The sequence below is a fragment of the Populus alba genome, chromosome 13 (genome assembly GCF_005239225.2).
Source record: "Populus alba chromosome 13, ASM523922v2, whole genome shotgun sequence".
NCBI lineage: Eukaryota > Viridiplantae > Streptophyta > Magnoliopsida > Malpighiales > Salicaceae > Populus > Populus alba.
The window spans coordinates 11,947,916-11,960,490 of record NC_133296.1 but is presented as its reverse complement, the minus strand read 5'-3'; the positions used below and the strand labels follow the sequence as shown (position 1 = coordinate 11,960,490).

The window sequence follows — 12,575 nt, the reverse complement described above, 5'->3', positions numbered from 1 at the left end:
ATTAATGGGTGGTCTAGATGAAAGCAATTAGATATTTTAATTTTAAAATTATTCATAGAAAAAATAAACATAACAACATAACCAAACATTAAAATAAAAAGAAAAAGAAAAATTAGAAAACTATCAACAACACTTTAATTATCATTAAAGTGATTTAACACTGGCTATAGTAATTATTGATTTTCTTTATTTTTCAAATTAAAAGTAAATACTTGAGTCCTTTTTTTCCTGAAAAGTTCTTTTCAATTTGTTTATTTTTTAAAAAAATTGATCTACAAAAAAATATTTTTTAATAAAAAAATATTTAGCATAGTTTTAAGAAAAGTGTTCCTTTTTATTTTGGGTGAAAAACACATTTTAGAAATTATGAAAAATTTAGAATATCTTATTGTTTGTTGATTATATCAAATTTGATTTTAAATTTTAAATTTTCTATATATTTGTTTTGACTTTTTTTTTAATTTTTTTCATTATAATTTGATTTAATTTGGATTTTATATTAACTTTGGGTCTCTTTTTTTTATTTCTATTTATTTGAAATAATTTATAATTTTTTTAATTTTTTATCTGTTAGGTTTGGTCTTTATTATTTTAATTATTATTTATTTTATTTAAAATAATTTATGAGATTATATTATTTTTAATTTCATTCCTTTAACTTTTTTATCTATAAAATTTGATGCTCATTCTTTTAATAATCTCAGAAAAAAATTAAAAACATTAATAAGTTATTTTTAAGTTTATTTTTCATGCCATAATTAAATACTGAAATATATTTTCCTACTCATTTTCTATGATCATAGTTTTGAAATCTAGCCTGGCTTGACGGAACCCAATCAAGACCCAGCCGTAAACCCGTTGATTTTTGTTCTTTTTTTTTTAACTAAAATGACGTTGTTTTGATTTTTAAAATTTTTTTTTTACCCGGCCGACCTCAGGACCTGGTCAAAACCCAGAACTTGGATCCTAAATCAGGCCGGGTCTTAAAATTATTCCTATAACACTATCAAATATTATAAAAAAATTATTTTTCAATGGTTCATTTTTTATAAAAATCACTTTTAAAAAAATTATTTAAACGTGTTAAATCTCAGATAATTACAAGTACTCTTTAGTCCTTACAAAATGAGCACTCATGGGTTAAATTTCTTAATATTTATACTATATCCATTATTCATGGAGTTTTGAGTATTTAAAAAAATATCCATTATCCACTATTATTTATTAATCAATAAAAAATAAAATAGTTAATATATATATAGAAATAAGTATGTATATGTATACTAAATGATAAATATTATTTATATGTGTGTGTGTTTAATATCATATTTTACAAATATATTTATATAATATAAATATATCCTTCAAATTAGATTTAGATAAATTTGATAATATTTATATTCAATTTATTATTTATTATATATAAAAAAAATTATCCTTTAAAATCAGGTAAAGTCATTTCATATTCATAAGATTAGATTAAATTATCATCAGTACTTGCAACTTCCTTGCGAAGGTTAACGACTTCAAAATATCGAAGTCCTTACAACTTCTTTAGGAAGATTTACTGCTTCCAAAAATAAAAAATCATCGCTTTCAACCATCACATGCCCTCCCCTCCGTGTATAAAAATCCCCACTCACATTAACACACCCCTTCTTATTTATATATTTTTTTTATTTATTAACTCTGGTTTTTATTATTTTAATTATTATTTATTTTATTTAAAATAATTTATGAGATTATATTATTTTTAATTTCATTCCTTTAACTTTTTTATCTATAAAATTTGATGCTTATTCTTTTAATAATCTTACAAAAAAATTAAAAACATTAATAAGTTATTTTCAAGTTTATTTTCCATGACATAATTAAATACTGAAATGTATTTTTCTATTCATTTTCTATGATTATAGTTTTGAAACCTAGTCTGGCTTGACGGAACTCGATCAAGACCTGATCGTAAATTCGTTGACTTTTGTTCTTATTTATAAACTAAAACGATATTTTTTTTGATTTTTTTAAAAACAAATTGACCCGGCCAACCCCGGGACCCGATCAAAACCCAGAACCTGGGTTTTAGATCGGGTCGGGTCTTAAAACTATGCCTATAACACTATCAAATATTATAAAAAAATTATTTTTCAATGGTTCATTTTTTTTATAAAAAATTACTTTTAAAAAAATTATTTAAGCGTGTTAAATCTTGGATTAATTTTAAATTAAAGTTCGATGAATAATTACAAATACTCTTTAGTCCTTGTAAAATGCTCACTCACGGGTTAAATTTTTTAATATTTATACTATATCCGTTATTTATGGAGTTTTGAGTATCTAAAAAATATCCATTATCCACTATTATTTATTAATCAATAAAAAATAAAATAGTTAATATATATATATATATAGAAAGAATTATTTATGTGTATATTAAATGATAAATATTATTTATATGTGTGTGTGTTTAATGTTAATATTAATGTAAGTATATATCATATTTTACAAATATATTTATATAATATAAATATATACTTCAAATTAGATTTAGATAAATTTGATAATATTTATATTCAATTTATTATTTATTATGTATATAAAAAAATTATCCTTTAAAATCAGGTAAAGTCATTTCAATATTCATAATATTAGATTAAATTATCATCAGTACTTGCAACTTCCTTGCGAAGGTTAACGACTTCAAAATATCGAAGTCCTTGCAACTTCCTTAGGAAGATTTACTGCTTCCAAAAATAAAAAATCATCGCTTTCAACTATCACATGCCCTCCCCTCCATGTATAAAAATCCACACTCAACACCCCTTCTCCTCTCCCAAGTTCCAAAGCTCCACCACCACCGATTTACGGCCATGACTTCCGCCTCCATCACCACTACCACAATCAATCCCCCACCATGTGTTCCCCACCTTATCGAGTCATGCTAGCCACCAGCACCTGGCTCCGAACTCGACGGAGCCGTTGCGTCTTCCTCCTCCTCTTCTCACCGATCCTCCTTCCATTCCTCTGTGTCACCTTGCCTCTACTCTGTGCCTCCGAGCTGTGCATCCGCCTCTGCCGCCGTGGCCGGGGCAAGAACAAAGATGACGGAGGCGATCGGTTGCGGCTGTGTGAAGAGGGGTTTTGTGACTGTGATTGTGAAGAGGAAGAGGGGAAAGAAGCTGGGTTATTGCAAAGGTATTTAGAAGATCAGCTACGGCTCGTTGGATCTGTGTATGAGTGTGGTGATGAATTCGATGATCGTGACGATGATCAAGATGGTCAAAATGATCATGAATATAATCTTAACACTCCTCTTTTGGGTTAGTTTTTTTATAGATTTTATTTTTTTGTGGGGTTTGATGTAAATTACATCTTGGATTTGATGTTGTTAATTATGGTATGAGTGATCTTGTTAATCTTAGGATTTGGTAATGTAATTTCAATCTTTGAGACTTAAAGTAATGATACTTCCAAGTGATAATTTTTGCCTTCCAAGTAAGAAAACATAATTTTGCTCGTTAGTTCCTACTTCCTTAGCTTCTGGATTCATCCTAGGCAGGCATTACAATTTCATTACATTTAAATTAGATTAAAAATTAAGAAAAAAAACCGGGAAAATACTGTAACGAGCTGCACTGTGCTTCTCTTCACATATTTAGGATTTACAGTTACTGTTTTTTATTTATTATCAAACTCTTTCTAATTGCCCTGTTGAAGGACCAAAAAGAAGAAAAACAATCGTAACCTATTTGAAATTCGGGCGACAAAGTTAGACTTCTTTTTTTGTTCTTTTAGTCTTTTTACAAAGATGATTACTGCGGTCAAGTTAATTTTTTATTAAATGTCAAAATAAATATTTAAATATTGTAAATATTTTTTTTCTTAGTATAAAAAAATAAATTGTGAGAGGTTGTATACAGTGTATCTCAGTTGACTTTAGTAATCCAAAAACAACTCATAAAAAGACTATTTAACTAAATGAAATTTAAAAATAATTTTTTTATATAATATTAAAATAACAACATATTAAAAATGATCTAGAACAACCAGGGTTAATATGTTAAATTTATGACTCATGTTATGAAATTATGATAGCTCTATGGAAAGTAAATCACAATAAATTATGAAACTTAATTTTTAATTAATCAAATATTAAATGATGAAATTAGAAAAAAAAAATTAAAAATAACTCGAGTTAACATGTCAAACTAGGTTATAAGACCGAGATAAACTCATGAAAGCAAATCAAAATAACTAATTTTAATCCCCAACCAGCCTAATATTGAAGGATGAAATTAAAAAAAATCAATAAAAAAATACAAAAAATAACCTGAATCAATCCATCAAACTTATAACCCTGGTTATCAGACTGTGATAATCTTATAGAGAAAAAATAAAAAAAATAAAATGATTTAACCTGAGTTAATCTATCGAATCCACAATTTTGGTCTTGAAACTGAGATAACTTATAGAAAAAAAGTCAAAACGAATTATAAAACTCGATTCTCAATCGCTCGTGTCGAACCTAATGTTGAACGATGAAATTTATAAAAATTTTAATTAAAAAAATAACATAAAAAATAAGTCAAGTCAACATGAATTACCCGTTAAGCATTATTTATGAATCATGAGACCAGAATAATCTAGTAAAAAACAAACTAAAACAAATCATAAGCCTAATTTTCAATTAAACACAATATTAATTGATGAAATTGAAAAAAAAATCAATTAAAAAAATAAGTCAATTGGGTTAACCCGCCAAACCCGCGACCCGAGTCATGAAATGAGGACAACCCAATATTAAAGAATGAAATTGAAAAAAAAATAATTAAAAAAAAGTGTAAGCCAATCATGTTAACTTGCCAAACTAGGTTAACCTGCCAAATCTAGGATATGTATTATGAAAGTGTGATAACTAAATAATAAAAATATAGTAATAAATGATGATTTTTTTTTAAAAAAAAAAAAACATTGATTGAAAAAAATCAAACAAGAAAAAAAAAAACAAAACATTATTCCAATAAATAGTGTTTTGTGAGAATAGTACAATAAAACTACCTCCTTTTTTAGTTTGTGGTTAATGTTTTGGTTTAAAATTTTGTTTTATTCATGTTTCTCCTTCTGAATTTAAAAAGATAAAAGATAAAAAAAAATCATCTAAAAAGTGGAGGAGAAAAAAAGTTGTTGGATGACTATCTTGGTTAATGAGTTTTATTCATATTTCAAATCCTGAATTTATTTTTTAAAAAAAGAAAAATAGTTGTCTATCAAGAGAAGGAGAAAAAGAAATTTGTTAGTTTGTCATGATTAATAAATTTTATTTGATGAAAAGAGTTTTGATTGAGATGTTTTTATTTTTTATTCTGTAAAAAAAAAAGATTATGAGAATATCTTTTGAATTTTGACAAAATAATAGTTGGTCAGGAGTTATATATAGATTTGTTGAGGTTTATGATGTATTTTTTTAAGTATTTTTAAATGAAAAAAAAAACTTACAAATAGATATTTTTGCATACAAGAGGTCGAGAAACATCTTTTTAGCCATCTTAGAGCATCTCCAATGGAGAAGTTAAATGGAAAGCCAAAAACAAAAAACTAATATTTTAGCTTTTTTTTGCTTGTTTTGCACACTCCAGGGGGGAAGCCAAACAAAATGCTAAAATGTCTTCTCTCCCACAAATGTTATTTCTACATATCTCTCCAAAGAGTCAAAACCAACAAAGTAGGGCCACTAAAAAAATGAACCAATTAAATATAGCCATGTGAAAAAAAAAAACATCAAACTTATTAAAAAATAATAAAATATTTGTTTCTTCCACTTTAATATAAATGGCTTTTTTCCATTGGAATAAACATGATAAAAAAAAGCTATATTTATACTATTTAAAATGTTATTTTATTAATTTAGTTTTTCAAAATAGTATTTTGTATTGGAAATGCTTTTAGATCCTAAAAAAACCAATTAGTAGACGATGAGAAATCTACTTTATATATAATATTATATATAGAGGCGAACAACACCCATTAAAAAAAAAATATATGAGGTCATGACACGCGGTCTTAGCTTTGCAAGCCCACTCTCCCTTGTCCTCCTTTGTTATGGACCATAAACAAATACTTGATTTCTTTTTGTTAAAGCCTTTATGGTTTTTTCTTAGATTTTTTCTTCTATTTTAATTAAGTGTTATTAAAATAAATAAATTAAAAGTATATTTAAGATATTACTTTATTAAATATCATTTTATATTTACTTTGTTTTCGAATAAAATTATAACATTTGTTATAATATTAGTGAATGATTTTTTGTGTAGCTCTTCATGATTTTTTTTTTTAAATTTTATCAGTTAACTTTCCTCGACATCTCTAATTTTGTTATTATATAATTAAATAAATTTTTTTAAAAAAATTTTCCCTACAACATCCCGTGAGCAATATATTATTTTTATATTTTGTAACATACTCATGTAAACATTATCAAAATATTTTTTTATTAAAACTTGATTTTATAATATTAATTAGTTTTTGTTTTAAAAAATAAATAATCAGGTAAAAACAATCTAAAAGGGAAGTGCATTATAAAAAAACGTTTTGAATAGAGAGATAATTTTAAATTGTCAGAATCTTTTTTATATATATTTATTCTAATTTTTTTCAATTTTTTTATCAAATAAAGCACATAACATAGAAAAACTAATTGTTTTTTGCGTAAAATAGATTAATAATAAAAGAATGAATTTCACTAGCAAGTTATTTTATTTAAATGGAATTTAAATTATAACTTTTCTTAAAAAAAATATTATTGATATAATTAAATAAAAAATAATTTTTTATAGCATGAGATGAAATATTTTAGTGTGTGTGTGTGTATATATATATATATATATATCGTGATAAAGGACTGGTTAATCTAGTAAACCGGGTAAAATATCCTCCCCTTATTTGTTTCTTTTTGGTGCGCCATTTCTTGCTAAAAAACAAAGAAAGATATCAATTAAAGTGGGGTTTTGTTTTAAGAAATTATTAAAATAGGATCTGAATTCCGGATTTGAATCAAATACATAATATCACAGATTTGGATAATGATTTTTTATACCTTTTTTCACACACGAATAATAATAATAATAATAATAGAAAAGGGAACATTTTATATAGGAGGATGATGGACATCAAACAAAGGGTAGAATTCAAGAAATGAAGGTATTGGATAAGTAGTCAAGTACGTATAATTTTTTATCCTACATATTTTCAAGCATAGTTATTAGATACATAATATATTTATGACAAAATAAAAATAGATTAACTTGAGTATGCCTAGTCAATTGTTCAAAAAGAAAAGAAAAGGAAAATAATAACAATAATACAATAGTAGTGAATGGTATTTGCAATGATTTTTTTTTTTTTTTTTAACTTTTAGTAAAGTTAGAATTCCCTTCATAAAACTTTTGATCAATGTGGGCAATCACATCCAAAATCTTCAAGTAACTTTCTCTGGATGGGCAAAATTCAACCTCGTTACACCACTTTCTTGTCGCCCTCCCTTGTAAAAAACCTGCAAATTAACAAAGGCAGGATCACAATGAAAAAGACATTATGATTGGGCAAAAAAAGAGTGCGAAGATTCTCCATTAGGGAAGTTACTTAGGTGGGCTAAAAATGTGCCTAGCTTGGTAATAATCTTAGCCTCACATCTTTAATTCATTAAATCCTTTCTTGCAAGTAATTAATCTTGTGGGTTGTCTTTGAAAATTTTTATTTTTTTTAAATTTTAAATTAATATATTTTTCATATTTTTAAATTGTTTTTACGTATTAATGTTAAAAATAAAAAAATATATATTATCTTGATGTATTTTTAATTAATTGTTTTTTATAAAAATAATATCTATTGTATTTCCAAACAAATTTTAAGGGACCGTTTGGTAGTGCGGTCGAAACTGCGTTTCGTTAAATTTCAAATTTTTTTTTTTTTTGCTAAAATTGAGTTCGGTTTGTACTTTTTGGATCGTTTTGATGTGCTGATGTCAAAAATGATTTTTAAAAAATAAAAAAACATCATTAACATGTATTTCGGCACGAAAAGCTATTTGAAAAGCAACCGCTACCACACTACCAAACACGCAGTGTGTATTTTGAATTGAAGTGTGGTGAGGTGAAATTGAGTTTTTTTTTAATAAATACATTATTTTTAAAGCATAAACTATACCCACCGGAAAACTAAAAATATATATTTTTAGTTTAAAAATAAAATCCTCATTGAGATCATAATTTGATCCCACATGTTGGTAATGAAAGTGAAAAAAAATAGCTATATTTATATATGTTTAGAATATAATTATGGTTGTTTTTTAAAGTATTTTTCATATTAAAATATATTAAAATGATATTTGTTTTTAAAAATTATTTTTAAAATAAATATACCTAAAATATATTATAAATATTAAATTTTTTTAAAAAACAGGTCAACCCACGTCTCTATACAATCGAATTGATGAGGGTTGGTCTCTGCAACAGTACTCTGCCATATGTGTGGTCGTTGGAGTTGATCCCTTGGTCATGTCTGAAATGGCCACTGACAACTGAAAATCCATTACTACAAGGCACAATCAAAGGGCCATCTTGTCTCCAAATCCAACTCTGTTGGCTGTAGATCAATCAGCTTCTGTCATTACAGGTACAGTGCTTGAATTCTCAACTCCTTTGAAATATTTTGAATCCGTTGAAGAAAATGTACATGAAAATCCATGTTGAAAATTATATTTGATGACAGGCTCTGTATAAAATGATATTCTTGTACTTTGGTGTATTTTTTTAACAGATCTGTATAACTCAATTAATCTTACAAGTTTTAAAATTAATAATTATATAAACTTTTTAATGATTATTTTATAAACAAACATAAAATTCAAATATAAAATTATAAAAAAACCAAATCTTTAAACTCAAGTTTTTACAACTAAACCACTTCCTAAAAACTTTCTTTTACTTTGTATTTGTTCTGGTGTAGAAATGGCCGAGAGCTTTACATTTTATGTGCTTGCATCGAACCTTACAGCATATTTATGCAATTGAGAAAGTTAATGCATGGTGTCTACAATGAATGATTACATGAACTGATTTCTTGGATTTGGGATTCCCTGTTTCATGATTGTTCTTGCATTGGTTCTCTTCTTGTTTGGACCTCAAACTTGAAGTTATTAGATCAAAGAAGGGAATTGCTTCTTTACGACAATTGGTCAGGTTTTCGTTGCAGCAACGATCGAGTAATATGCAGACCATGGAAGATGATCATAGAACCTTGGCCCATGAAGGCTGCGACCAACTCAAGTAAGAGAAACTATATGTGAACAACTGGAACTTTAATGTTGTCTATAGATAAAGAAGTTCCTTGACCTGGAAATTTGGATCCTCCGATGTTACAGGTTCCTCAACAAAGCCTTGCTTTCGCTGGATATTTGGTTTGGAGAAGACGGGTTATGCAGTATTGATGAAGATCAAGAAGCGAAGGAAGTCCCAAGGGTTTATTCCTATAAGGGCTACAGAATCTATTATATGCCATTGCAGATGCACAATACTCAACATTTTTCACCATGCGAGGAGCTAGTAAGGATAGAACAATTGCATCAGGCTTCATAATACCAACTGCTACACTTCTATCCTTCACAAGCCTGACCCTTTATCAAGAGCTTTAGCTGGGAAACCCACTGGAATTAGAATGCTTCAAAGGATTGGAACTGGTTTCTTCTCAGCTACCATTCCCAAGAGGGTTGCAAGCTATTCCTTTGAGCAATCAAAATAACGGTGGCCATATACACAAAATGTACACCAGTCTAGTATAATTATTTTGAATACAAACAGTATTTCTTATAATCGTGCTTCGATTCTGCTAATTAACTAGGGAATTGATTGACAAATTTGTGCACTCAATTGCTACATCTCCAAGGACCTGAAGAAGACAGCAAAGCATCATTGCAGAGATGCCACATCATTGTACCTGTCATTCTACAGCGAAAAACATTAGGTAGCAAAAGCACAACAACAAGTCAACGTTCATCACCTGCCATTCCAAAACGATGAATGATGAACTCTCCCCAATCTCAAATCATTTGCCCGCATCTCTTCGTCAGCATATGTCGGCAATTGTCCTGCCATGGGGCTCCAGTTCCCATGGCTGCTATAGTTATTAGCACCAGGAGGCCAAGTATGGAGCAGTGGAGGCTGAGGCGGGCAGTTACATCCCCATGCCCCATCCACCATCGGTGGTGGTGGTCCTGGCGGCGGCGGCGGCGGCGGATAATAGGCTTGTGGTGGTGGTGGCGGCGGCGGCGGATAATAGGCTTGTGGTGGTGGATAATAATTCTCTTGGGAGGAACATTGTATACAATCTGATGTATAATGAACTTGAGACAGAGTGTCTGTTTCCTGGGAGTTGCCTTCCAAATCCAACGTCGGATAATGAGCTTGTTCTGATAAACTTTGAACTTCCGATGTTGGATATGGCTGATTATTGACTATTGGATACCCAGTGATGCCAACTTGTGAAGAATTAGTCCCCATGTTCTTCACTTTACAGGAGAATTTTAGCACCCCATTGGGTTTCCCATCTGGAGTTCGAACCTCGTAACTCAAAAACCTGACAATTTCATTAGCCTCCTGGATCAGATCTTTCAAGGGTACACGAACTTTCCCAATAGTTTTGTCTCCAAAATAGAGACCTTCATGACAGAGATCAAAGTGGATAAAGAAATTATCACAATCTTGAAATGTAACCTCGGTCAGATCGAAACGCATCTGGTGATTCCATTCGGAATTCCCATCTCCTTCTGTGTCAGTGGGTGTTCTTTGTTGCTGTTTCTGCAGCTCCAGTGGTTTTTTACCAGTATCATCACCATCATCATCTCTCACGATTGAAACAAGAACATAAACTAAGAGTTTTTTGAAGAAATTGAACGAGCTAACGCCTTTACAATACATCACTTTGAGTTCCATGGAGCCTGAATCCATAGAATATTATTTTCTTTTTATGATCTCTCCCCACTGCTTCTTACAGAGAAAACCGTTGTGGATGCTCTCTCACACGTCATATACTCGGTCGGTGGTATATGGGCCCAGGATTTTCCTATCTCGCAAAAGCGTTCCGACTGTCCTCGATGGTAAAACTTTGGTTCATTTTATTCATTTATTTATTTAAAAAAATTATTTTTTAAAATTATTTTATTATATTAATATTAAAAATAAATTTTAAAAAATAAAAAATACTTTAAAAAACAATAACTTTTATCATATTTTCAAACATCTTTAAAATCCTATGCTGAGTTACCCAAAAAAAATTTACATTTTCATATTATTAAATATTTTTAATTTTTTTTTATAATAAATATATCTTTAGTTTTCATATTATCACAAAAGGTTTGGATGGTTTTTTTAATCAAATTAAATATTATAATTAAAATTTCAATTAAATAAATTCCTTAGGATTTTTTTACTCAAAACCAATTGGATAGAAATTTATTACTTGATGGAAAGACACGATTATATCCCTATTGTTATTCATGGACTATTGGTACTTGACAATTTATATTCAATGCTTATTCACTGATCCGAGTTGACTCGGGTTGATCCATAAAACCCGGGACCCGATCCCTTGGCCGGGTCAACCTCTAGGCCGGGTTTAATAACTATGTTTTGACAAATCAACTTTGTATGCATGGTTTTAAAACCCGATTCAGTCTGGCGGGTTTACTTAGGACTCGGCTGATTCGAGACTGAAAACAATCTAGGTTTATAAAAAAATAAGGGTAGTTAAAAACCCGGTTAACCGGGTTTACCTGTCAAAACTTGATTAAAAATCTAGTTATAATTCATTGATTTTTTTATTTATTAAAATAACATTATTTTAATTTATAAAAATATATGAGATTGATTTTAGTGATATGATTAAAACATGTCACCTGAGTTTGGGACCCAAACCAGATTTAAAAACACTGCTTGTCTGGAATGCCGTATATTTCTTCCTGCATAAACTTGGTAGGTATTCGTATGGGCTACGGCCCTTTCCAAGCTCAAGCTGCTGCAATATTTGATCTCTTATCAGACTTGGACTCATAGTGGGCCAACATGATGCTAGCCATGACACGTGTATTGTTTTTAGTGGTCAACAATGCCGTGTAAGAGAAATCAAAGAAGAAAGAAAGTCTCATCAAGGTAATTAGAAAAACCCAAAGACGTGATAGAGAGAACCATCCTAAAAGGATTAAGATCCAACAATAATAATAGTAATAATTATTATTATCATAATAATCAATGAGTACATTTAGCACACACTAGTTTCTCTTACGTTCTTTTATTGCAGACTAGTTATATGACCCGTATGATATTACGATATTAGGGATTAATATTTTTTACATAAAAAATATAAAAAAAAATTAAGATTTAAAAATGTTAGGTATTTTTATAAAACTATACTTAAGAGTCTTGAGTTTGACTGCAACGCTTGACTGAAAGATAATATTTATAATATTAATAACAACATTAAACTTGTATGACCCAAGTTTAAGTGGATTTGTCTGCAATACCAGACTC

General features: G+C 28.7%; 2 protein-coding genes across 2 annotated transcripts; one reads left to right on the top strand and one right to left on the bottom strand.

Moving 5' to 3' along the window:
- The first annotated feature begins 2,670 nt into the window (after positions 1 to 2,670).
- LOC118035462 (uncharacterized) lies at positions 2,671 to 3,478 on the top strand. The gene has a single exon (XM_035041038.2). It carries the CDS (start codon positions 2,912 to 2,914, stop codon positions 3,320 to 3,322), a length of 411 nt encoding a protein of 136 aa, XP_034896929.1. The 5' UTR covers positions 2,671 to 2,911; the 3' UTR covers positions 3,323 to 3,478.
- Positions 3,479 to 9,322: 5,844 nt separating this feature from the next.
- On the bottom strand, positions 9,323 to 11,071 carry LOC118035464 (uncharacterized). The gene is made up of 2 exons (XM_035041040.2): positions 10,051 to 11,071; positions 9,323 to 9,939 (listed from the first exon to the last, which is right to left on the bottom strand). Exons 1-2 carry the CDS (start codon positions 10,995 to 10,997, stop codon positions 9,924 to 9,926), a joined length of 963 nt encoding a protein of 320 aa, XP_034896931.1. The 5' UTR covers positions 10,998 to 11,071; the 3' UTR covers positions 9,323 to 9,923.
- Between the last annotated feature and the right edge of the window lie 1,504 nt (positions 11,072 to 12,575).